At 42.1% G+C, this 27148-nt stretch overlaps 1 protein-coding gene and 1 long non-coding RNA gene across 2 annotated transcripts in view; both read left to right on the forward strand.

The window, feature by feature from the left end:
• Window positions 1–1033: 1033 nt before the first annotated feature.
• The window catches only part of LOC136991607 (uncharacterized), a 53229-nt gene continuing 27114 nt past the window's right edge, over window positions 1034–27148 (forward strand). Inside the window, exons 1-2 of the long non-coding RNA XR_010883843.1 lie at window positions 1034–1158; window positions 22040–22224. This is a non-coding gene — a long non-coding RNA (uncharacterized lncRNA). The remainder of the gene's footprint in view (window positions 1159–22039; window positions 22225–27148) is intronic.
• Window positions 22964–24448, forward strand: KCNS3 (potassium voltage-gated channel modifier subfamily S member 3). Its single transcript, XM_013955080.2, has one exon. It carries the CDS (start codon window positions 22964–22966, stop codon window positions 24446–24448), a length of 1485 nt encoding a protein of 494 aa, XP_013810534.2.

Here is a 27148-nt window from a genome sequence, read left to right on the forward strand (position 1 = left end):
ATGAGGATTGCTGTGCACAAAATGGAAGGGTTCATGTAATATCTGGACAACCATATTCTGCAGTGATTAAAACTTCTGTGATTAATGAAACAGGAAGATGATAAACAACTTTTTATTAATACAACCATATACTGTAACATGGAAGAAAAAGAACCTTTTCTGCACAGCAAAGTAACTTAAGGGAATATAGAAAACATAATCAGAGAGAAATATATTTTCTTAGGATTCCCTCAGTCTTCACAACTGAGAGGACTTGTAAGACTTCAAAATTACTACCAGGAACACAACAGCATGATAAGTCGTTAAGTTGGCTCAACAAGAATAGTTTATTGAATTCTTTTGCTTAAAACATGTAATGAATTCTAAAAAAAAAAAACCTCAGAGGAGAATTTTCTGCAACACTTTTGTGTTATTTTCTTTTCAAGGGAAGATTGATTAGAAAAAATAATTGGGAGAAATAGCTACTAGGAAATCGATCTTTTTTTCTAAATTCTGTGAAATAATTATGCTGTTAATAGTTTAGATGTTTTTCAATTACAATTTGGAAAAGTTTGCCAAAAGAAATAAAAATAGTTTTCTTTACATCAAACTCTTCAGTGAAAGAATAAACCTCCACATTCCTTCTTGGCAATTTTCAAGACGATACAATTAGAAGTGCCAAAATATTCCATTCCCAAAGGTCCGGGTGGCTGCAATTTTGTAAACGGAGGGAGCCTAACCTTCCACTTCCCTCCGCCTTTGGTTGATGTATGGGGATACAGACAACTACTCCGGGGCGTAACACTGAGCAGAAGGTACGTCCCGCCGTGGGGGGGACACTCCGCATTTCACCCCGTGCGGGCTGCACACCAAGCCGTGTATTTGCCACTTCAGCAAACCGCAGTAGTGAACCAAGAGCAGATCAATCACATTGGTATTGTCACGACCCGCGTGGTACTTGGCACCGTCGCTACACACAGGCAAGAAGGTAAAAGCCCGCTGCCCCGGCCCCGTGCGGAGGCGCAGCGGCAGCGCTCGCTCCGCACCGCTCCGCACCGCGCAGGGGGAGCCGCTGCCGCCGGCCGGGGCATCGCAGCCTTTCCTCCCCCGGCCGCTCGCCTCGGGGCTGCCTGAGCCCCGTCCTCGGCCCCCCGGCCGCACCGCGACGGGAAACTCCTGGTAGGCAGCTAGGGGCTGCGAGAGCGCCCGTCGGCTCCCCAGCCTGGAGGGGACGGGGACGGGGACGGGGCCCGGGCGCGGAGCGGGCCCCCGGGGGCGGTGCGGGTCCCCCCGGGAAGCAGCGGGACCCCCGGGCGCGGAGCGGGATCGCCGGAGCGCTGTGCGGGAACCCCCAGTCGCGGCTGCAGCGCGGCCAGGGGCGGAGGCTGCGCGGCTGCCCGGAGGCGGCGGCGGCGGCGCCGGGACGGGAGCGGGGAGCGGGAGCGCGGAGCGGGACCGGGGCGGGGGGTGTGCGGGGGGGACCGCCCTGCGCCCGCCCCTCCCGCCTCCCCTGCGCGCCGTGCCGGCCCCGCGGTGCCGGGCGCAGGCGGGCGGCGCGCAGCGGCGCGCAGCGCGGCGGGGCAGCCCGGGGGCGGCGCCGGGCTCCAGGTAGGCAGCGCCGCCGGTGCCCCGGCGCGGCGGAGCGCGGCGGAGCGGAGCGGAGCGGGGTCCCGGCCGCGCGGCCCCGTGCGCGGCTCGGCGGGGCGGGCGCGCTGCCCCCGGGCGCAGGGGCCGGTTCCGCGGCGGGCGGGCAGGGGCGGAGGCGGCAGCGCGGCCGCGGCGGGGCGCGGGGTGCCCGGCGCTGCCGCCGCCGCCGCCGCTCGGGTCCGGCTTGCCCGGCGGGGCTCGCGTGGGGCCGGGGGGCGCCCCGAGCTCCCGGCGGGGATCGCTGCCGCTCCCGGCCCCTCTGCGGTGCCGGCGGGGCGGCCGCGGCTGGGGCCGCTCTTCGCAGTGGCCTGTGCGGAGCGGAGCCGTAGGCGTGCATCCCTGCGCGCTGCGGGGCTCTGCCGTGCCTCCTAAAAACACACTTAGATCAAAAGTAAACTAGATTTAAGCAGCCGCCAATCGCCACAGTAGCCGGTGTAGCTCAGGAAATGTGAGAGAAGTCTCTTCTCTGCGTGGCAGGTTTAAAGCAGACTTGCTAAGTTGGAGATAGTTTCCCTGATTTTAGATCAAGGTGGATTTTAAAGAGTTTTTCTCTTTTTATAATAAAGACTTCTCCTACGTGCTCTGTAAGACCGTGAAAATCCTCACTGCTCATTTTCTGGATTTTCTTGTAGTCTGAGACAGTCCTGTGTCAATACTCTCTCTCTTTTGCCTAATGCAAAGCACAACTGCTGGTTATTCTGGGAGCTGAACTCTGAAGCAGAGTATCTGCTGGGGAAGATGCACCTCAGGATCTGAGCAGAAGCCGTGTATTGATTCCATTAGCAGAATTTACAGATCTACCGACAGATCCCTTTTAATACAATCTCTTTCCCAGAATTAAAGTTCTTGTCAGAGCATCTGTCGCTAGTCTAGGCCAATAGATGGCATAAGTTATTCAGACTAACCTCCTAAGAGTGCAGAGGAGGTGAGAATACACTGTACGGGAGCCAGGATTTTGGGGGGCAGTGTGCGTGTCACATTCTGGGTGTCTGATTTGTGATACCTTGAGAAGGTCCCGTTTTCAGAGGCATGTCCTGGGCCATGCATTCTTATTTTCCTCAGTCACAAGTGCAACATTTTCTAAAAACCCATTGCTTCTGGAGGCGGTTAGGGTTAAATATTCCCCAGTTTTGATAGGAAATGATCAGTGCTCATATCCTAAACTCAGCAGGAAGCTGAGGTGGCTTTTCAGCTTTCCTGGGTGCATTTAGTGTCTGCTGCTGGGGAGGGGGGGGAACTGCCCATTGCAGCAATGTTGAATCTAGTAATTATTGGTGATGAGATGGGGCTTTTTTTTTTTTTTTGTGAATTGTGTGCACTCCTCATTTCCTTCTACTTTTCTAGATTTCACTGCTCAAAAAGGTAGTACTTGGGGAAAAGGAAAACAACTGGCTAATAAGGAAAAAGCTTCTCTGATTCTGTATCTAAACTTCTGCTGAGACAGCACTGTGGGTAGGTGAAGGATTTTATGTTTTGAAATTGTGTACATGATTTGTATGTACGTAGGTAGCTAAATGATGATGAAAGAACTTTGACAGTAATCATACCTGGCTTATATATGGTGCTTGTTATCTGTAGATTTCAAAGCATTTCTTTTTTTATAAAGAGGTGTAGTATCATTATTTCAATTTTTATCTTGTAGAAATGGGCAATGTAGAATGGCAAAGGTCCGGAGAGTATCCAAATCTGCTAAGTCCCAATAGTGCTTTGTCTGTTAGACCTTCTTTATACAGGCTGAAAAGACTTGTTTAAGTTGATCTTAAAATAAGCAAAACTAATATGTGTTTATAGTAGAGGACATTAAAATTATTTTCAAAGAGAAGCAAGTGTTCCTTTTTCCTTGAATGCCTGTATCTAAAAGTATATGTGGTGTTATCAGTCTCAGTTAATGCTAAACCAACCCACAGAAATGGTAGCAGCCCTTCAAATTCCTATTTGTGAGTGTGGGCAGTGGAAAAAGGAAGAGTAGAGGTTTCTAGTTATATTGATGCAAACTCCAGCGTGATCCCTAGAGTTATTTCAGAGACAAATGCAGTCAGACATTTTCCTAAAATGTTCTTTGTACACACAGAGAGGTCTTAAAAGAGAATCATTTATTTGCTCAGTCTTTCTAGCACTTAGCAGATTTCCCAAGGAAAGAAGACTAAAACCACCTCAAACCTTAACAGATGGTAAATCAGGATTAAGTCACCACTATCACCTTTATTGTGGAATTACAGCTAGAGGCAAGGTAGGATCAACCATTAATACTCAGTGCCAAGACGATGGGCTAGTTTCAGCCTCCGCGTAAAGCACGGTTCAGTGGTGACGGAGCTGGGCAGCAGGAGGCCCCTTAGGCTACCTAGCAGGAGGGGAGGTTCAGCCAGGTGCCTCTGCTGGAGGCGCTGGACTGAGCTCCCCAGCAAAGCTGGCCTTGGACGTGTCTTCTGCTTCTTTCCTGGGATGGCTGCCCTTGACTGCTGTCACCATTCCAGTGGCTGGATGTTGTTTGCATCCCTCCTCCGTGCCAGTTGAGCAAGCTGAGCATCACATACCTGGGCAGTCTCAGGTAAAATAAGTGTGGGTTAGCAAGGAGCACATGTGAAATGCAGGTACTTTGTGGCATCTGGCTCAACCAGGGTCGTAGTAAGAAGCAAACTGCAGCCTGTTGGCTGATACCTTTCCTAACAGCCTGGCCTTCCTCTTGGTTATTTAAAACAGATCTTGGCCACACTTGCATATTGCGTTTTCTCCTCCTGGAATTCCTCTCCGTTTAAGCCCATTTGTTTGGAGTACGCCTCCTGTCCAAAGGCTCTTGGTTTAAAGAACTTGTTTACTTGCTACTGAGGTGTGTATATTAAAAAGACCTGCCCAAGGCTAATGACTAGAAACAAGGTTCAAGTCTCTAAACTTGCATCATTCCCTTCTTTGCAAATTTTCAGTTATGGGATGCCTGCCAAGGACACATAATAAAACAGAGCTCATGAATAAATAAAATGTATTCTACTAACCTGTGGATATTTTCTTCTTATATTGCCTTTACCCCATCTCTTTGTTTATCTTTCTTGCTCTCCATCCATTTCTTCTGTTTAGCTTCTCCTCCTTTTCTAGAATTTGTTTTTTCCTTTTTAATTTATGGGGTCATCTTACTTTTTTCCTGTGCTGCTTCTTTCCAAGGGGAGAAAAAACACCCTTGGAAACCAGGCAAGCTGCTTTCTGATTGTCCTTGTCTAGTTCTGTGTAGAGGACCAAATCCTCAGCTGATAGAAACTGTCCCTGACCTGTTAAATTCAGTGGTTCTGCACCAGTTAATGTCAGGTGAATATCTGCTCCAAGACTTAACCCCAGTTTGCTTCTGTTCTTTACCATTTATTCTTTGCTGTGTCCCATTTCCTTCTGGTCCCTTTTATTTTTACATGTTCTACTGATATTCCTTCCTTTTGTGCTCTACTTTCCATTATATTTGCATCTGTTCTGTTCTATGTCTTGTCTTTCTCACCTTTTCTTAGAAGGGAGATTCTGTATGTGACAGTTGTTTGTAATGGTTTTATTTTGTTTTGTTTTCTGTTCTGTTGTGGAAGAGAGGACTTTATGTGTCTTGCTTGGAAAGGAAGATGATGTTGATCCATAGTTTCTGAAGGAGTTCATTCCACGTTTATGATCTTGTTTTCAAGTGGAATTTGTTTTCTGCAAGGAAGAGCTTTATTCCTTATGTTCCCATTGTGATCATAATTCTTGTTCTGGAGCTTTTTGTTTACTCTGGATCCAGACCATTTGCAGTGTTACAGATAAAGCCTGAGACACTGGACTTGATGCAATGTTCTGCAAGGAGTTAGGATAAGTCTGGAGTAAGCATGGTGTGGCTGAATTGTTGGTAACATTGGTGTAAAGGATGGTGGAAAGTTTCTCTCTTTTTGGTGCCTCTAAGTCAAGATTTAGTAAAGAAGGACTTGTTTTTTCCCTTTGCTTTGCTCTCCTATGTTCTGCTGTGTACTCTACTGTGGATCCTTCCTTCCAACATTATGCTTCTCTTTTGCCTTCCATAGCTTTTCTGTTTCCCTAACTGATGTCTGTCCTGCTAGGTATTCTCAATGTCCTTTGCTGTAATTTTCTGTTCTCCATCCCTTTATCCACAAGCTTTCCCACTCGTCTTCTTCCCCTTCACCCTGCAGTGCCTTATCCTGTTTACAATTTTATCTTCCCATCCCTGGAAGTTTACTGTAGGTCTGTTGCTACTCTTCCAGGTAGATTTGTATCTTAAAGATTGAACTTGGGCAGGGAGAGCTGCCTGACCTCTGGATCCAGCAGAATTGATATACGTGATGATGGCAGTCAGACAGCGTTACATGGCTTTTACCTCTGGTATGTCCCCTCTCTTGCCCTGCGAGGGGGTGTGCTGGCAAGGCATGGATGCATGCGCTCTGCTGGAGCTGTGTGCACTCTGTCCTAGGACAGCTGGAGTGTCATGGGGGTAAAAGCTAATAAATGAACTTTTCTTTTTTCCCTTTTTTTGGGAATGTTTTTGTCTTACCAAGCTTTCAGTAAAAACCCATAAAGGGCACATGGACAAAGCAGAGCATGGCTGGTTTAGGGAGGACAGGTTGTCTATTATCTGACCCAAACAGAATTTTTCTTCTTTTTTCTTTCCTCTTTTGTACTTTTTTCTTCTTTTTTCATCAACTCAAACAATTTAGATGCCAATTGACATCTTAAAAAATGTTTAATTCTTGTACATGTCTTATCGTTCTAGTTCAATGTAATTCTAATGGCAGGCTCAGAGCTCAGCCTTTGCAGAGGGTTGCTGGCCCATCTCCTCTTCCACTTCTCAATAAATGAAAAGCAAAGGCAGAGGCTTTATGGGTTTGGAAATGTGGGAGTAGAACATGTCGACCTGCTATGTGACCTTGAACAAATCACTTCTCATGTCTCAAGTTCTGTTTCCAAAGTACAGAGCTCAAAGGCATTCGCCTCACAGTAATGGCTTAGTTTTAAGTTAAAGTTAATAAAGTGCTAGGAGGTTTATGGCCAAAGAGTGTCTTGTGTGTAATAGGCTTGTAAAACTTTGTATTGGCATTTTGCTGCCCCCACGTAGGTGGCATTTTATATGGTGCTTGGTGCTTTGTTCTTTTTCTCTGAGCCTAGCAAACTGATTGTTGCTGTTGATGTAACAACAAGCGGGTTACCTTTGGGAGACAGAAAACCAGCTTGGGAAAATTCTTTGAACAGCTTTGATTTGCGTGGAGGAGGTAAGACAGGGCCTGGATAGTTTGATAAAAACTGGAGGCACAGTTTTTCTGATGGCTTGATGCTTCTCTGCCACCTCCTCTCCTCTAGCTGACAAGAGCTAATGCTGCTTCTCATGGTGTTAACTGCTGTGGAGACATCAGCTCAGAAACCTCCATGATACTGGTGGAAAGCATATTGCACACAGCAATGAGATTCTTGCTCTTGACTACTGGGAGAAGAGTTGACTTCAAAGTTTGTAAGATACAATGATAAAAGTGCAATATTACTTTAGTGTATGATTATTGTCATCAGTATGTTTAAGGGGGAGAAACTGGATCTGTCCCAAAGAAGACTTCTTTTTATTGCAGGTTTTATTTTTATTTTTTCTTTTTTTTTAATTAAAATTCTTCAGTTATCTGAATCACTTTATGCTGATTTAACTGGATTACAATTTCAAAGCTGCTTTGTAATTTTATGAATTTTGTTTATTGCCAGTTGAAAGAAGAACAAACAGGGCCATAAGTTAGGTTTTGATTTTGAAAATAAACAACTCATTGCTGCAGCACATTTTTAAGTCAGTCTTCCATGTCTTAGCCCCAGCTAGTGACAAGCGCTGAATGATGATTTCGGCATGACATTTTAGTGTCAGACGTCTTTCGCTGAATAAGCTGGACACAGAAGGATTCTGCCCGGTATATTCTTCTTAAGCTTAGAAGCTCTGTATGCCTCCCTGTCCCTAAGATAAGCAATGTTTGCACTGGAAAGGACAGCCAGCATGGATCAGTGCTGCTGTTTGTAACTCACCCAAGAAACTGGTAAAAACTTGAGCTAGGGGTATAGCGTGGGTCCTTGCTGGTATTTTAGCTTAGTGCTCAGTAGTATGGAAACACCAATGGTATTTATGGCCTCGGCATTTTTTGTAAACTGTTCTTCTCAGGGAGCTGTGATTTGGTCTTATCGTTTGCTGTGTGCTGTGTGTTATGTCAGGCAAAGAGTATTTCCCCCTTCAGATTTTGATTAATTTGTTAGGATGATAGACTATAAGCATGAAACTAAGGACAACGCAGTCCTTTGGGTCACTCAATTTATTTAACATTCAAATGAGAAGTGTTGTAGGTCACATTAAAACCTGTGAAGCTTAAAAATGAGGAGAGCCGAATCTCCAAACCCTTGCTGCAAAGTGCTCATTCCTGCCTCTCTGTTTGGGGTGCTCCATCCAACTCCTGTCCTTGAAGTCAGCTTTTCCAGGGCCTTTTGCAAGTGCTGGAGGCAGAGGATGTGTTTCTGCCTTCTTAAGCTATCAGGTGTGCTTGCAGCTGAGCAAAAGCTCTAATTCAAGGAAATATTTAGACACGAGTTTATTCAGAAGCTTATGAGAAGTTTGGTGTAACTTTAGAGTGACTGGTTTTGCTTGTACATCCAACTTTATCTGAAACTTTTGGATTGAATCCCAGTTGGCATCTCTGGCAGTTGCTGGCCGTTGAGCTAAGACTTGGATCTTCAGAGGCATTCAGGCATTTGTCTCTTAGTGATAAATCCTAGTGATTTCAGCTGGTATCAACTGTTTAAATATTCAGATATAAAGACTGAACTTTAAATAACTTAGGGGCCTCTGGGGCCTGTGGAAAACTGCTGCACAAATAAAGCAAGAAGAGGAAGACTTTGCACCTCTTCCTTTCCTGCAGGCCAAGTCATTCTGCGGCGTCCTGCTGTGATGCACCATTGGAGTCTGGCTGCTCCCTTTGAAACTTGTAGCAGTGATTTCATTCTGTCATCATTTGTCTGTCTAAGGTTTTATTGTGGACACACTGAAACACTTCATTCAAATGTAGACCAAAAGAAAGAAATGTCGTTTCAGGTGTTGTCTGCTTCCTCCCAGTGAATTCTGGATGAACTCTGCAGGTTAAAGCCAAACTGGATTTTATTTAAAGTGGCATTCAGTGATACTTTGCTTTAAGCAGCTGCTTATAAAAGGAAACCAAAAACTTAAAACAAATATGTATTGTTCTTAAATTAGTTTCTTCAGATGCACTGGATGTGCTTAACTAAAGCTAACTCTGTCTCTGAAGTTATTCCTTACTTTAATGCTAGGGAAAGTCTCTGAAATCTATACTCTCAGCTCAAACTGAGGCTTGGAAAGTATTGATCCCATGAAGGATTGTGTGCTCTCGTCCTTATGAATAAGGGTGGTGAAGTAGGAACATAACTGTGCTCAATTTAACACCAAATACTGCAGTAACTTAAAAAAAAAGATGGAACATTTTTCTCCTTTTGGTGGGTGGGTTTTCTCCTTTTGGTGGTCACATTCTCAAATCTCTGTCTGGTTCTGTCTCTATGAACCGATTCCACACCGTGGAGTCCCTCTGAAATTCTTGGGGCTTTTTGTGGAAGTTTATAAATCTGTATAGCTGAAGTTCAGCCCAGGCAAAAACCTAGGAAAACCCTAGTCCTATTAAGGTCTTCAGCAAAACATCTGCCAATTTTGTGGGATTAGGATTTTACCCAGTCACCTGTAGAATAAAGGCTTGCCCTCATTTTTCTGCTCTGAACATTTCACAGAATCACGGAATGGTTGAGGTTGGAAGGGACCTTTAGAGGTCTTCTGGTCCAACCCCACCCTGTTCAAGCAGGGTCACCTAGAACCAGTTGCCCAGGACCATGTCCAGATGACTTTTGAATATCTCCAAGGATGGAGACTCCGCAACTTCTCTGGGCAACCTGCTCCAGTGCTCAGTCACCTTCACAGTGAAGAAGTTTTCCCTTATGTTCAGATGGATCTTCCTGTGTTTCAGTTTGTGCCCGTTGCCTCTCGTCCTGTCACTGGTCACCACTGAGAAGAGTCTGGCCCCATCTTATTTACACCCTCCCTTCAGATATTTAAATGCATTGATAAGATCCCCTCTCAATCTTCTCTTCACATTTCTGTGGGTTATTTTAGATTAGAAAAACATACATGTGAAACTGAGGTGGGAAAAGGAAGGAGGGGAAGGGCTGTTTCTGGCTTCTGAAATTCCTTCTAATTTTTAGTTTGGTTTGGTTTTATACTCTGTCCCAAGTTTTCTGTCATTGAAGGCAATGGTAAAAGTTACCCCTCAGTAACTTTGAAGGATTTGACATTGAGTCCTGAGTCAAGTAAGCGGCTGTATTATTATAGACTGTGCAAATATATGTATTAATATCACCTCAATCCAGCCCATTCACCTCACAAGTTGTGCCAATGATGTGCAGCATTATTCTAAATCCAGGTGTTCATAGCTACTCAACATTTCCTAAAAAGATAATGGGTGATAATACTGACAGATGCTGAGATAAATCACGTTGATAGGACTTAAGCTTATTTGGTGAAAAACTTATTTGCTGGCTGTTCCTTTTTGCACTTACATACAAGGACAATGTCTCAGCTATTTCTATGAATATTTAATTGAACACTGGTGCAGTGATGCAATTTTAAATCCTATCCCGTCATGTACTTGCTTCACACATTTTCTGGCAAATGTCTTTTTTTGCTAAAAGTGCTTTGTGGGGCCAACCAAGTGTGCAGGGAAGTGCGCAGCCAAAGTACTCAGGGAAAACACCTTTAGTTTGTGAGGAATGGGATAGCTAATAATACCCTGGAGGGATCTGTTCAAAAGGACCCCAACAGCTTCAAGAATGGACTGACAGTAATCTCATGAACTTCAACAAAAAGAAATGCAGTGTCCTCCATATGTACTGCAATAACCCCTGCAATAGCACAGGCTGGGGAGCTGACTCTCTAGAAAGCAGCTCTGCAGAGAAGGACACGGGCATCCTGGTAGGCAACAAGGTGAACATGAATCAGCAATGTGCCCTTGCAACGAAGGCCAACCACAACCTAGGCTGTGTTAGCAAGACGGTAGTCAGAAGGTCCAGGGAAGTGATTGTTCCCCTTTCCTTAGCACGTCTGGGGGACTGTGTCCAGTTTTGGGCTCCCCACTAAAAGAAAGACATTGACATACTGGAATGAGTGCAGTGGAGGACCATCAAAATGGTCAGGAACACACAGCATACAAGGAGAGGAGACAGAGATGCGTTTATTCAGACCAGAGAAGATAAGGCTCAGAGGATATCTTACTTCTGTCTACAACTACCTTAGGGGTGGGTAGAGAAGACAGAGCCTAACTCTTCTCAGAGGTACACAGCAGTGAGATGAGAGCCAATGGACCCAGGTGGGAACATAAGAAATTCTGATTAGGAAAAACTTTTTCACTTTGAGGGCAGTCAAACACTGGCCCAGGTTGCCCAGAGAGTTTGGGCAAACTCCATCCTTGGACATGCTGAAAACTTGATTGACCCTGAGCAGCCTGCTCTGCCTGGACTCTGCTTTGAGGTTTGTGTTGGACAAGATGACCTCCAAAGGACCCTTCCAACACAAATTATTTTGTGATTCTGCCTGAACAGTCAAGGAGAGGGGTGGAATAAAGTGATATCTGATATAGGAATGGTGAGCATATGCCTCAAAATCTGTGCTCCAAGAAATGTGAGGCTTCTAGAGGTCGAAGTATGGATGAGCTTGTCTCATGTCCCCAGAGCCTGGCCTGCATCTTGTGCTTCTGTAGCACAGTGCTACAGTCTCTCTCCCACCTGATGGTCACAGCTAGCTGGCTTCATCTGTAATGTGCTGGATCAGCTGCTTCAAATATTGGAAGACTATATCCAACTCACTTTGCATCCGGAGGTTTTTACACTCAGAAGTGCCCTTCTTGCAGATATCCTCTCCAGCTGCCTCCATATGGCATCCCTTAACATGTGGCCTCATGTCATGCATTCTCACATGTTGTGAAAGTTGCTTGGATGCTTTGAAAATGTTCATTGGGTCTAAGGAGACTGCAGGACTTACATCAGTGAGATCTGGCACTCTATTTCAGAGTTGTCTGTAGGTCAAGAGAATGTTTTTCCTTGAACAAGACAGCCTCTTTTACAGAAACAAAAATGCTTCAAACACAAAGGTTTTTATAGTTCTTCAGTTGAAGGTTTCACCCAAAATATCCACAATAGCAATTGCTTGTGTTCCTGTTGCCTAAGAGGCCCTGTAAATATCTTGAAGATTTTTATTGTAAAGAAAACCTTTGATTATTGCTGAGATTTATATACTTTCTTCAAAACATCTGAAAAAAAAAACAAAACATGTAACTTTACATACTCAGAATGCCAAGTAAAATTAGATACATAGCAAAGGAAGAAACTGAATTGTTGAGGAGAATTTGGAGATACCCTGTTTCTACTATCCATCGTCAGTGACTCTCTTCCATTCCAAATCTGCTTGTTCAGTATGTACACTCATGGGCCTGAACTGCAGTGCAGGATGTTTAAGCAGATGTTAGGAAAACAACTTTGTGGGGACAAGGGTATTCAAGCACTGCACTGGATTCCACAACCTCTCTGGGCAGTCTTTATCATGGGAGATTAAATAAACATCTGTCGAAACTTGTTTAGGAATAACTGATCCTGCTTTGAGAAAAGGGAGGGATTGAATTATATGACTCTTCAAGGTCCATTCCTGACCTAATCTTTTTAGTCGCTAGTATTTTAAAACAGTAATTATTTTATTTATTAATAAAATATAGTGACTGAGACACAGCCATGACAATATTGTGTGGAGAGAAAAGATAGTTCTGAAGCAGCTTATCCCCAAGTTAAGGCTTTACAGGATGAAACTAACAAGGATTGGAAAGTTATGGGTAGCCAATTCAGTGGTTTAGTACCATGCCATCTGCGGCTGAATTGCCCTTTTGGGAATTTTGGTGCTGTGGCTGAGTGCTAGTGAAGGTGTGATTGCTAGCACAGGCAGAGCTGATTTTAGCTGTGTCGTAACAGGTTTTTCTGCTAAGATGTGCTATTAAATCGTTGTGGGTTTTATGTTCAGAGGCGTCTCTTCCCAGCATAAGGTGGAAAAGCCCTACTTCTAGGGTGCATACATTGTTAAGGTGGGTACTGTGTCACCCAGTGAAATGGACCGTTGTGTTTGGTCTTTCATATACTTTAGAAATACAGCTTGCTTCTAAAATAAAACAAATGATTAGGAGAGAGAAAAGACAATCTAGGAGAAGAATCACAGAATCACAGAATAATTAGCCAGTTATCACTTACATTCAGGATGAATATCTGGGATGAAATAATGAATGGAAATTTTTGAATATCAGGTAAATCTTCCTGGCAGTGAGTTAAACCTTAACTTTAACTCTCTGCTCCCCTTCCACAGGAAGTAAGATTCTTCTAAGTCTCACCAAAGCCCATATACCTTTCCTTAACATGGAAGAGTTTTCATAGTTCATTGCAGGTGTAATTTGCCTTTGTGCAAAGGCTTGCGAACCATTAACACTGCTTGAAAACTCAGGAGAGTCTTAAATGGTACATAAGCCTGTGAGTTAGAGAAAAATATCATGTCTAATTGTTCATCCCTTTCTGTTAGGTCCGGAGGGGGTGTAATGGTTGAATAAACTGTGCAGTTTCTCACATCTGTCAACATGTATCCTCTCAATGCAACTGCTAACTCGTGAAACTGCACTGTGCTACGAATGCAGGAATAATATCTGGAGTTTCCACTCTGGCCAAATATCATGGGTTATTTTATGAGGAAATATTTGAAGACATGAGCTCACATAGGACCAGTAACAGCCTGATTGGGTAGTTTTGTTGGATATTAACATTATCATGCATATTAAAGGCTGCTGATCCAGTCCAGTTAGAGACTGTGCTTTCTGTTTGTGAGGAAACCACTGTAAATCACTGCGTTGGAGATGTCTGCTGTAGGGTTAGTCTGACAGACTGCAATTGGCAGCTGGCTCTAGGCCCAAGGGCCTGGTCCTGTGTCTCAGGGTACAAATACGCTGTTTAGTATCTACTGGGAGCAGTGTGTGAATGGAGTGCTGGTGTGAGGGTCAGGGAATGTGTGTTGCATTCATATGTGTATAGCTGATCTGCTGGGTGACCTCAGGCTGTCTGGGTATCTGCTTGTTTTATTTGCTTAAGAATTAACCTTTCAAAGCCAAACTACCTTTATGGCTAGAACTGAGCCCCAGTTTCACCAAGGACCTCTATAGACTCCAGCGTAATCAATGACCAAAATGAGAATTCAAGATTATTTTTAAGAAATATACTGACGTACCTTTATTTCATGCCACTTTTCCTTTATGGAAAGTGTCCAATGCTGGAATCATGTATCAGAACATTTTGACGACTACTGCTACTACAAATTACCACAATAAGCATAACAATAGTATTTTTTGTTCATTGTGCTCATTGAAGAAGGACTTGAATGTGAATAAAACAGGACTCAGTGGAAAAAGGCGTACAGAACATTAATTTATGGAAAGGAATATATGGAAACTGTCTTCATTGCAGAGATCCTTTGACCTACAAGTTGCAATATTCACTTCAAATAACGCTTCTTGTTTTGAAATTGTGCTCTTGATAGAATCTGGGTGTCATTAAGATAACCTGTCAAACAAGATTTTTGTCAAAATGTTAATCTGAAGAGAGAGAATTTCTTTTCCCATGAAACTGTAGCAATGCTGTCCTGTTTGTAATAATGCCTTGGAGTTTTGCTAATCTTAAATATTTCTATGAAGTTCAGTAATTGGGACAATATAGCTCAAGAAAATGCTTAATGTGTTCTGCAGTCTGTGGAAGGTGACAGGTGTCATAACTACAGCATTGTAACTATTGCTCAATTAGCAGAGATTTACAGACAGATTTTAAAGCAAACACATATTTTAATCTGTCAATTCCACTTAGTTAAGGTGAATAATGACCTTTTAATTTTATCTGAACAGAATATAAACTACAGTGCCATTGGGAACATTGCAGGATGCAAGGCTTATTATAAAGTGTGTTATCTCCAGGATATACTCCAGTGTGTTATCTCCTAATCTTTCAAATTAGGAAGATCATACTTTTTTTATTTGTCATTCTGCAAGATGACATCCTGATAATTGGGTGGTATTAGATCTTGCTCCCTGCTATTTAGGTGTATGAGAAAGTAATTCAGATCACAGACTACGTGCCCAAAGAACCTTCTGTCCTGTCAGTGCTACAGCTGGCATTGCTTTGCCTTGCCCATTGCTTATATCCACCCCATGGGATATACCTTATTCCTGCCAACATCTTCATAATGAAAATCAGCAGAATTCTTACTGGGAAATTTTTGCCTAATTTTAGCCATATGCAAGCTAAACACTAGTCATCTAGGCTGCTTCTCTCATCAATGCAGAGATGGACTTCTCCAACAGGTGATTCACGCCTCCTGAAAATGTTTACCTCAGTGGTATGAACCATGGACTGGAGGTGCTTATTCCTCTTTTCCTGCTTGTATCCTTTCAGTGTGAGTTACAGTAGTTCCATTTCTTCCTTCTCCAGTGCAGTCCTGAGGAGGACGTGATTTTTTTGAAAGGAAATATATTTTGCTTTGAAGGCTGTTTTCCACAGGTACATATATTTAATGATTTCATATTTTATTGCCAGCACTGCTTCTAGCAGCTACTGTTGTTTCCAAATGATTCTCTCTCCTTTTTGCTCTCCATTTTATTGCAAAGATGCATAAACATTTGGCTCAAGTTCAGTTTCTGAGACAGTGTGTTGACATCAACAGAATTGTAGCAGGGATGAACTTGGCCAAGTAGGATTGCATGGAAATACCATCAGAACAGAATTTGGCCCGGGAGATTTCAACCCAAACTTTATTTACCTAAGGTCTTCTGGGACATTGTACTGAATCCATTTCAAGAGAAGTGTAGTGGCATAATTCTATTATTTTTATAGTATGTTAATGGAATATACTGGATAACAGAGGTCACTGCCAATGGAATATATAAAATAAATTACAGCTGAGCAAATAATTTAGCTGATGAATTTATCCTCTTTGCCTCACAGGATGTCCATAACCACAGAATGATTTCTTCAGATGGTCTTGCTATTTGAGCTAGATGACTTTTTCTTTTTAAGTTAGGCTCTGTCTTCACGGATCGTTTGTAAAGTGATTTTATGGTGAACTTACTGTATCTAATATTACAAAGAAGAGTTGGTGATTACAGCTTATATCACAATGAAAGAGGTTTGCACCAAGGAATATTGCCTTGTATTTTTTCAGGCTTAATTATGTGTGGACAAGCAGTTATGGCAGCTTGGCTGACAGGCAGTAACTTAAGTCATACTAACTGGATTTCAGTCCAAATCTGTAACTGTGATTGATCAAGTAAATTAGATCTGCATTTAGATGTATTGGTCACTCAGTAATTACTCATTCAGTGCGTGTTAAAGCATACACAGTACTTTTATAGACATATATTTGCTCTGTGTTGAGTGGTTCCATATTCAAACGCTTCCAAAACCAGTGAGAACTTTGATCCTGAGCTGAAGTTTGTTAGGGCCATATCTCAGCTTTTTAAAGGTACTTAGATGTCTAAAGCTAGGGTGTTATGTAGTTAGGGTGATTTTCAGCATCTCTTAAGAACTTAACTATCAGGAAATTAACAGAAGTTAGGAGCCTAAGTGGTTGTCTGCATCATTAGGTAGTAAAATCTAGTGCCTGATGATATTTGGGTGCCCAAGAGAGAATTTGCTCAAAATTCAGTTTTCTGAATTGGGAACCCAAAAATCAAAATCCTCCAAGATCACTAGATTCTTTGGAAAAAAAAATCCTTCAGCTCTATAAATAGTTTTTAGAATTAAAGAGATTTGCTGTCCTTCCATGTGAGCTGAAGGATAAATTTTTTAAAAGAAAACAGACTGTCCAGTCTGTGAGCACAACTTGGCCAGGACTTTGTCCTTCTGTATTTTATATTCATTCAGCTTAGAGGAAAGCACCCTGAAATGTGAAGCTTTCTTAATCTTGAGAGGTGTATGAAGTGCTATGGTGGAGCGAGTGGCATGTGAGGCTATAGACTATGTATCTACAAGACAAACTAGTAGGAAATCTGTAGGTCTTGCTGTGCTTGAACATTGTAAGTAGCAAAGCACAGCATAGTCTATCCAACTGTAAATCAGTTCAACTTCCTGTCCTTTTGTGCCTGGATAATCAGATTAATGCTAACAAAAGCTGAAACTGTCCCAGTCTGGAATTACCAGTAGCTGAGGTACTCTCATAGTTAAATATGCAACACTGAAAAAGATGTGCTGAAGCTTTTGGTGTGGGACCTCACAGAATATGGGGACTTTGTGTAAAGAATCTATAAAAGGTGACTAAGAAAGTGAAACTTTGTTGACTGTACGTTTAAATTTGTGGTAATGGGGATCCACATCCCCACTAAAAATCTTTTAGGGGTTTGTTCCAGAAGATGCTGAAAACCACGGCACTCTGAGCTATGTTTGACTTTTGTGGTGTAGCTCTCTCAAAGGACCATATATATAAACTTTGCCTCTGTGGCTCTCTTTTTGTAAACTTTAGGGATTTCACAGCGTGCTCAAAGCACAGTGATCTGCTCTCCCCTCTCCAAGCCAGACAATGGGCCTGTGACCTCATGAACAATGTATGACTGCAGAGGCGCTGGCTGGAGACCATCTCCAAATTGGAGCAGGAAGAGTTGGATCCTGTTGCTTTGTTTTTTATTCTGATGTTTATATCCTCTTCACACAGCTTTCCTTATGATTAGCTTTTATTTGGCCCTCGAGCTTAACATTTGGAACTTTTATTTGTTGTGTTTATTTGCAGCATCTCAGAATCTTTTTTGGTTTTGTTTCGTTTTGTTTTCTATTCTATGTGAGTTCTTATCCAGTAGCTCATCGAAATGACCGAAGCAATCAAAGCAACCAAGTAACTAACATCTGGTATGTGTTTGCTTACTTTCTTATCCCCTCTCCGAGCAAGAAGTGTGTGCTTTGGAATGGTGAGCAGTTTATTATGTTATATATGAATACTTTTTGTTTACAGAAGGCAAGATCAAAGAGGTTAATGCTGCACTTCAAGTTGAGAGTTGCAAAGTTTGTGGTAGCTCTGCATTCTTAGGATGTTCATGACACAGGTTTGGCGCTCCAGAAAACCTTCATTTCCAGCTGGGCACAGTTTTTCCCTTGAGTAAAAAGTCCATTGAGTGGGTAAAGGGCTCCCCTGAGCAAAGAGTGTATTGTGCTGGGAGAGTTTGTCGTCTGTGGCCCTTACCCTGGGGCTCTAGTCATTTGCTTAAATGCCACAAATTGTTTGGACTAAGGTCCCTGCTCATGGATTGAGGATCCCTGCAAGTCTAACAAGAAATTCTTCAGATCATGAAGCTCATCACTGCCTCATTTTCTTGAAAATTTTCTGTGCCTTCCTGGCTTAATTCAAAAATCACTTAATAGTAGGATTGCAGCAGGTTCCAGATCATGGCCTTCTGAAGCAAGATCCATTTTCTGTCTTGATCATGGACGAATTACAGTTACAGTGCCCTCAAAACAAAGCAGTAAATTGTTGCTTACTGGATTTATTATACAGAGTAATTACATGGAGGCACCATTAAGAATATCATCTGCATAATCAATATGGGTTTATATTGCTGTCTCAACAGTAAGTCAGTCTAGCATGCTAAGGATTTGCTGAGCACTAAGTTCTTCCTTTATCTATTTCTGAGTAAAACTTGTAGGATGTAATTTTTTTTGGTTGTTTACTTCTCAGTTCTGATGTAAATGGAGCTGAGATTGACCCAGTATTTCTGTCATTTTGTTTTGTTTTTGTTATGGTCAGAATTTCCCCTTCCCACCTCCAGAAATTCTTAGGTCTTGGCTGCTTTTTATAATGTTAACTTACATTGCTAGTGCTCTCATCTTAATGGAAAGTGAAGTAGAGATTTTACCCACTAGAAATTCATCAACAAATAGAGTTGGTTTGTTTTTGAATACTCCTTGACCTTAATCCGGAGTCACTTCAGTCCTTGAAAAATTTGGGGGGAATTCATGCTGCTGTGAAAGTGCAGTTTGGCTGTTGATCATGAGTGCAGTGCAGTGCTGTCTTTCAGCTGAATCCTGCTGCCCATCGTTAGGTGAGGAGGCTGAACCCAGCTGCCCCTGGGGAGAAGCTGCTGCAGCTCCATGTCCCCAGCTCCAACCAGGAGCTGGGCTGAGAATATATTCCTGGTAGGCACACGCACAAACACACAACATATATATGTGTGTATATGTATATACACGTGTGTGTGTGTTTGCATGCGTGTGTGTATATATATATATGTGTGTGTGTGTGTGTGTGTGTGTGTGTATAAACGTCTGGCCATGCAGATCAACACAGACAGACAGACACTCAGCCCTCAGGCAAACACAAACAGCACCAATGGCCTCATCCTGTTCCCCTCCCTGGCCGACCAGGAGAAAGGTCCATTAGTGGGACAGCCCTGGAGAAGCTGGACAGGTTGTCTGTTCCTCTGAGGAGGTAGTTGGGGTTCTCCCCCTGTGGTTGTGCCTCTGCGCTCCTCTGTGCTTGTGGAGATGAGCCTTGGATGGGCTGAGCGCTCTCCTGCGACGGGCCTGGGACTAGTTGGGGCAGGATGTTATCTTTGTTCCCCCACCTGCCCCTGCTGTTGTCTCTCTGGCCTTCTTTGTGCTTGTGGAGATGAGCTTTCTACCACATAACCTAACACCCTTCCTCAGCGAGTAGAGACCAGGGCTTTTTTTTTTGGGGGCTCAGTCAGTCCTAAAAGCTGAGTGTTGGGAAACACTTGGAGCAACTGAATCTTACGATAACTCTTTTAGCTAGTGAATACTTCAGACTACATACTAAGGTGTAAATTCAGTAGATAAATCACTTCTATGTACCCAGTTTACTGTTCTGTAAAAACAGCATATTTTCTGTCTTACATAATTAGAAAGCAGTATGTCTCAGATAGTGTTCTCTCTTCTCCCCCATATCTTAGCAGGACAGGAACACAATAGAATTTATGTTTCAAACTAATTTGGATTTAAGAGAGGTTGTTTAAAGGGGTTTGTAATGTAGCCGAAAAAAGAAGTGATTTTCCACATTTTTCAAAATCCCATTTTTCTTTCACTGTATAAATAAAGCTCACTCTGAATACAGATCTGTTTCTGCAGAACTAATTACCAGAACAAATACGTAGTTTCAGCATCTTCTGGGTCTGGTTGTTCAATTCTTATAGGTGTCAAGAGTCTTTACACACAGGAAGATGATCATTAGGTTCTCAGTAGCTTTGGTTGCAATGAGTGCTGGGAATAAGAAGTAGTAGAATACAAAAGGTTTGAAGCTTCAGACCCTGTATTCCTACTTGTGTGATGGACTATGGGAAAATAGTGCAAAGAAACTAGTGAAAAGAGAGATCAGTGCTGAACAGATCTCTAGTGATGTTTGTGACAGTCCTAAAAAAAAGTTGCACATGGAGAGGTTAAAGGTGAGGTGAGTAAGAAGATCGTGTCTCAGAACATCCTTTGTAACTTCTCCCTGAACAGAGAGATGGGTCTGTATTAGAACCTAGAGTGTCTTAAATTGTTCCCTGAATTGTTCCTCTGCTACCATGAGCTCCTGGTGATCTTGTTTCTCTGGTCTCGCCTCTCCTGACGCTAGAGTGGTGAAAAGACATCCAGATGGAAATCCTTACCTTCAGGTCAGTTGCAGGAGGATGCTGCTCCTCTGAAGAGCAGGTTTTCTCTATCGCAGAGAAAATAAATAATTGTATTTTACATATATGAGAAAATACTCTCAGCTGGAGGAATTCGACTTCTGGCTGACAGATGCTTCAGCTTTCTGGGCAGTTTTGTGCTTTCCCTCCCAGTGTGAATTTGTATTTCCCTTGCCTTTCCTTGGCATTTAATCACAATTTTGAGCTCAGTCTTGTAGAGTTTTTCCATTTCCCTCTCTTGCTATAATCAACAAGCGACAAGGACAACTTAATTGGTATATGGATTGACCCTACCATGAAGCAGGGTGGGATTGTTGCCCTGTAGACCTCGCTGGTGTAGTCCACGTGCAGGAAACGTGGGCAGCAACCTCCTGTCACAGGGGTAGGGGAACAACCTCCCCTCTCCTGATGGTGAAAGGAGGGTGGGAGCTCTGCAGCAGCTCATCTGAGAGGATAGACTTGGGGTCAATAGCTGGAAAATGTCTCCATTTTCATAATAGAGCCAGTTCAGAGCCCTAGTTATGTCAGTTTTAAAAATGACTAGAAAGTCAGTTCTGAGTTAGACAGAGATGCTTAAGAACTTGAATACCAAATTACTTTGAGTGACTGGTACAGCTGTAGCTGGCAGTGGAGGAGATGCAGACTTTTCTCTGTTCGGGATATTCACATCTTTTTCAGATCAACAGATCAATTCAGATCAGTTGTTTCTTCCTTTCTTCACAACAGTCCATGGCTCTTGTCATTTTTCTGGAGTCACAGAATGCAAACACTTGATATCTTTACAAATTCATAGAGTGGAACCAGATGGCTCAAGGAAAATAGTCCATTTATATAAGTACCTGAAAGCTGAACCAAAGCTGAATTGTTCTAGGTAATAATAAATATGATTGCTATTTTTTTTTCTTTTGCCTCCTGCCTGATTTGGTGGTGTAAACTGGGGCTCACTCTTGAGGCCTGATGTCCCAGCTATCCATTCTGGCACCTATTAAAGTACACAGTGACTCTTGTTTGAGGGGAATGCCTAGGTTTCTTTTACCTGTGGAAGAGCTGATCCTCCTGTGTCTCATCCTGACATTCAGCAGGGGTACAACCAAGGTGTATAAACGATGACTAGGGAAATAGAAATAACCTCAGTGACCTTCTTTGATGGAGTCAGGAGACCTTGAGGAGCAGCAAAAAAGTGTTCAAACTATAAGAGGTCTTAACTCTCTGAATCTTAATTGGTACTATTGCAAGAGGAATTGAAATGTAGAGTGGTATAGAAATTATTGGCTGTTTCTGGAGCAGCTTCCCCCAAGCCATTAATGAACATCAAAGTACTTTCATTGCATGATGTAAGTCCATCTGTTAGCAGCTCTCTTGTCACATTTAAAATTAATTGCCTTCCATATTAAGTTGAAATAAATTAGCTTAGTATACATCAATTAGTGTTTAAGTATCAGAGATCAAAAATTTTTGCTCTCCTCATGATCTGCCAATTTTAGCTTGAAGACAATGGTTTCTTAGGAGGAAAGCAAGAGCTAAATTCTCCTGGAAGAGTTAACTCATTTGCTAATAATGATATCTGCCTTTCTGAATTCAGTTTCAGCTGAGTAATTTAACTTACAGTAAAATACGGAAACGTTAAAATGTCCATTACTTTTGTCTATCTGCAGGTATTCACAGTTACTTGCTGAGGCAAAATTTTTGTGGAAGTTCCATCTCTGGAAGCTTCTCTTTCCAGAAATGACATTTCAGCACCAACTTATCAGCATTACCATAGTGGCTGTGGCCATGCAGTGGGAGAATAGGAAGAGTTTCTGGAACTGACCAAGGTCGTAAGAGGGTTGTGACACTCCAGGTGAGTAAGAAGGCAGGAAGCAAAATATCCTGAGGAGGTGGAGATACTCAAATATAGGCTAAACAAATCTCCAAAGTCAGGAATTGGAAAGCTTCAAATGCATATTTGACATGTTTTCAAGAATACAAAATACTCTTCTGTGGATGACTTGAGAAGGAAATGGATTGATGTCATGACAGAAATAATTGCACTCCACAGTCATGTAAATAACATTGAAAGCAATGGATTACAAATTGCCACTTGATATAAATCAATACACCTCTACTGACACCATAATTGAGAAATACCTGCTCTTAAGTTTTGCCCTGAATGTTTTGATAGATTGACTAGCTTTATGTCTTTTAACCAAAGATTTCTGAGTTTATTTCAGTAAACTTATCTAATGAGTATTAATTGCAATGTGATAGTAGTCTACAGAGACTAGTTTATTCATAAATTAGGCATACTTCCTCTATGCTAGAAAAAATTAAGGAGAGCTAAACCAGAGTGTATTGCTTTCAAATTTGCTAAAACTGACTTAATAAACCGTTAAACTAATTTAAACTTGCTTCTGTGAAATGCTGAATAATGTATTTGTCGTTTCATTTCTCTTTTGTTACAGCATTTCACAGTAATTGGAGATGGAAAAAGAACGTGTCACATGAGCAAAACTGAATTAAATGCTCTAATAATATCTTATGTTCTTTGTAGGTTCAATGTAATCTTACTGGGCACCAGCAGTGGAACTGTTCTGTTCAAAATGGTTTATGGTGAATTTTTCCGTAGACCTGGCAAAGATGCAGAACTTATCAATTTGAATGTGGGTGGCTTTAAGCAATCAGTGGATCAAAGCACCTTGCTCCGATTTCCTCATACCAGACTTGGGAAACTTCTCAAATGCCATTCAGAAGAGGCTATTCTAGAACTCTGTGATGATTATAGCGTTGCAGACAAGGAATATTACTTTGACAGGAATCCTTCCTTGTTCCAATATGTTCTGAATTTTTACTATACGGGCAAACTTCATGTCATGGAGGAACTTTGTGTCTTTTCATTCTGCCAGGAAATAGAGTACTGGGGGATAAATGAGCTATTTATTGATTCCTGCTGCAGCAATCGGTACCAAGAAAGGAAAGAGGAAGGTCCTGAGAAAGACTGGGATCAGAAAAGCAATGACGGAAGTATAGATTCTTCTAATGAAGAATCATCCATATTTGATAAAGAGCTGGAAAAGTTTGATAATCTATGTTTTGGTGAAATAAGAAAGAAGATATGGGTCAGAATGGAAAATCCTGCATACTGTTTGTCTGCCAAGTTAATTGCCGTGTCCTCCTTGAGTGTTGTCTTGGCATCGATTGTTGCCATGTGCATCCACAGCATGCCTGAGTTTCAGAGGCTGGATGCCAATGACAGGGAGATTGAAGACCCTGTGCTGGAAGCCGTGGAGATTGCCTGCATCATCTGGTTCACTGCTGAGTTAGTGATCAGGCTCATCACAGCACCAAGTCAAAAGAAGTTCTGGAAGAAACCTCTGAACATCATCGATTTTGTCTCTATTATCCCATTTTATGCCACTTTGGCAGTGGACACAAAGGAAGAAGAAAGTGAAGATATTGAAAACATGGGGAAAGTGGTTCAGATCCTCCGGTTAATGAGGATATTTCGCATCCTGAAACTGGCCAGGCACTCTGTAGGACTGCGGTCTTTAGGCGCCACTTTGAGACATAGCTATCAGGAAGTTGGACTTCTGCTTTTGTTTCTGTCTGTTGGGATTTCTATTTTTTCTGTTCTTGTCTACTCAGTGGAGAAAGATGATGACTCATCAGAACTACACAGCATCCCAGTTTGCTGGTGGTGGGCAACCATCAGCATGACTACTGTTGGTTATGGGGACACTTACCCTGTCACTCTTGCTGGAAAGCTGCTTGGCACCCTTTGCATTATCTGTGGGATATTAGTGGTGGCACTTCCAATCACCATTATTTTCAATAAGTTTTCTAAGTACTATCAAAAACAAAAAGATATTGATCCAGACCAGTGCAACAATGATCATAAAGAGAAATGTAATGACCTACCATATTTTAACATTAGGGATATTTATGCAAAAAAGATGCACTCCTTCATTTCTAGCCTTTCTTCAGTAGGAATTGTAGTCAGCGACCAAGATTCAACAGATGCCTCCAGCATCCAAGATATGGAGGAAGTTTATAACACAACATCTTTAGAGAATGGTACAGGAAAATGAGTTGAATCACTTTCTCTTCCCTTTATTTCTGTTTTCTGATTCTTGGTTAATGTGGACTTATAAACTTCAGTGAATTTATTAAGAGCAGTTAATTCTCAGGGTACTTAATTCTCAGCCATATTTGGACATTCTTTGCTCTGAGGATGCCATACAAGCTTCATTGTTTATATGAGGCTTCAAAATATGCCTCATATGGTAGTAGAGTTTTTACACAACTAATGTTATGCATTTTGGGGGGAAAAAAGTCATGAAAATGGTATTAAATGTTTTTTTTTTTTCCCTGCAGCAATCTGATGGCTTATACAGAATGTGCTGTTATTAATTTACTGCTGTTCAGGTAGAGATATATTACAAATATGTAAGAACTATGGCACAAGTCACTGAAGTTTTTACCTGCAAATATATCTGAAAAAAGAAGGAATTATGTACCCATAAAACTGTGCTCACTAACACCTATAAATAATCTTGGAGTTGGGATCCAGTTTTCTGAGTCTAGGCAGAAAATGTATTGGTACGTATTGTTTTTACTCCATGGAAGCATAATATTTATGAATTTCATTCCAAAAGCACAATGCATTTTTAGTTTGTTAAAATAAATTAATCCCATTGTGCCTATATTTTTTTCCAGTGTCCCACGTCTAGCATGGTCAGTTCTATCAGTTCAAAAAGGGTCTAAAACACTAGTCCCAGCACAAAGCCTAGAGCAGGACAGGAGCTTATTGTACCTTTTAGCCACTTTTTCTGCATTGTGAACCTGAGCAGTTCTGTTGCCTGGAGAGGATGCTGCTGTAATTAAGACCAGCCTGGTGGCCTACCCACAGGTGCTTTTTTTTTGTGGGTGCTGAAGCAAACTTCTGCGGTGGTCTCTAGAAGCTGTTGCTCTCTCCTGCCTGCTCTACTCCTTTGCTGGAGGTTACCTCTGTGGTAGAAGAAACGTGAGTCAGCATCTCGGCTACTTCAGTGCTCAGTCCAGTGCTGTGTTGCAAGGCAATGGAGATGTGCGCGCATACTCTCTTCTGCCACGTATCGCCTGTAGGCGCGAGGAGGTAGAGTGGGCAGCTGCATATCAAACTATTGCAGCTACTTTTGCTAAAGCTCCTCTGTTGGTCATGGCAGCTTTCCTGGATTCTACTATGGGCTGGAGCAATGCTCGTTGCCCAGCAGAGTGCTGCAGCTTTGTACGTTCCTCTGCAGAGATTTCTTATGCAGCCAGCTAATCCTGCTCTGGTTGAAACCTGTTTAAAAGGAAAGCCAGTCCTGTGGCTTACCGTAAAGGAGTGCTGGAGAAACTTGAGGACCTTACTGAAGTCAGTTGTGTTTTTGAACACTCATTTTTTTTCATGTGTCTAGTGACTTAATTAGATGCTGGGCAATGGAGAATCCAAGCTATTGTGGTTTTGATTTTTTGCTCAAAGGAAGGTTTCACTTTTTTTTTTTTTCCTTATTATCAGGCCAAATCCTGAAGTTCTTACTCAGTTTCTACTCAGGCAGATCAAACTCAGTAGCAGTTGACTTCAAGACTGGAAAGAAGCAGACGATGAGAATCTATTTTAGCCTCTGCAAAAGTATCCCAGAGGGATGATTTTTCAGGTGTGTGTGCCAGGATTTCTATTGCAAAATACACCCAGTAGCTGAGGTGGACGGATATTTACCAAGGCACAGAGAGCTCACCCCTCTCCAGAAGAGTGAAGCAGAAAAGAGTGGAATGGATCAACCTATATCTAGAAAAGAGGTGTCCCTCAGAAGTGCTGCGAACCAAAATAGTGATGTGGGACTTGAGGAGAATACTTTAAACTTTGGAGAAACTTTAGAATTTGGCTTGTTACTTGTTGACTGTCATAAATATACATAATGCTTCACAGCTGATTAAGGTTAATTCTTCTCATAGTTACAGCAGGAAAACTAGAAGGGAAAGTTAGCCTAAATGTTTTTTGTTCTTAGTGAACAATTAGCATTGCGAAGATGCAATCATAAAATACTAAATATGTATAGGCATATGAATACAATAGGAACCAGCAAATAACAGCATAAGAATTACACTATGTCCGAAGAAACTCTCTGGTAGCCTCCATGTAAAAGTAGATTACATTGCTGCTGAAGTTCAAAAGCAATGAAAAATATTGTAGGGCAACAAAAACTGTAAGAAATTTGTAGTAAATAGTTGAAAACAAGCTACTATTAAAAAATCTCATTTTACATTTAAAGCATTACCCAAGGATCATAGTTTATGCAACTTTTTGTATTAAATCATACTGAGACAGTGGAAATTTATCATAAAATTGATAAGTTCTTGATCAGTCACATGAGCCATTCTTAAGGCTGTGAGAATATCTTGTTTAAGTTCTTCTGACCCTTCTTATGAAGAGACAGATCAAGTAGCAAAGTGAGACATTTCTTTTGGAACATATCAGGAGTTAGAGCATCCATGTGTCATGCAGTGTATGTTATTTGGTTTCTGGGATGAGATCTCTACTCTGTTCAAATCAGTTTCCTTTGCTGGAGTAAATCCAGTACCTTGATTTCACAGAGGTGTAACTGGGAACAGGATATGAGCCTGTTTCATCCCCAAAGATACTCCCCTCAAAGCAGAGCATCAGTCCAGTAACCTGCAGTGGTACTAAAAAGTGTCACAGGTCTTGAGTGACAGAACAAAGTGTATGAGAGCCAATACTGAGACTCTGCTTGTTGTTTCTACTACTA

The sequence above is a fragment of the Apteryx mantelli genome, chromosome 3, assembly GCF_036417845.1.
Source record: "Apteryx mantelli isolate bAptMan1 chromosome 3, bAptMan1.hap1, whole genome shotgun sequence".
Classification (NCBI taxonomy): Eukaryota; Metazoa; Chordata; class Aves; order Apterygiformes; family Apterygidae; genus Apteryx; species Apteryx mantelli.

Bases quoted from the DNA above. Each gene is read 5' to 3' on its own strand.
- KCNS3 (XM_013955080.2), top strand. From the start codon at position 22,964: ATGGTTTATGGTGAATTTTTCCGTAGACCTGGCAAAGATGCAGAACTT.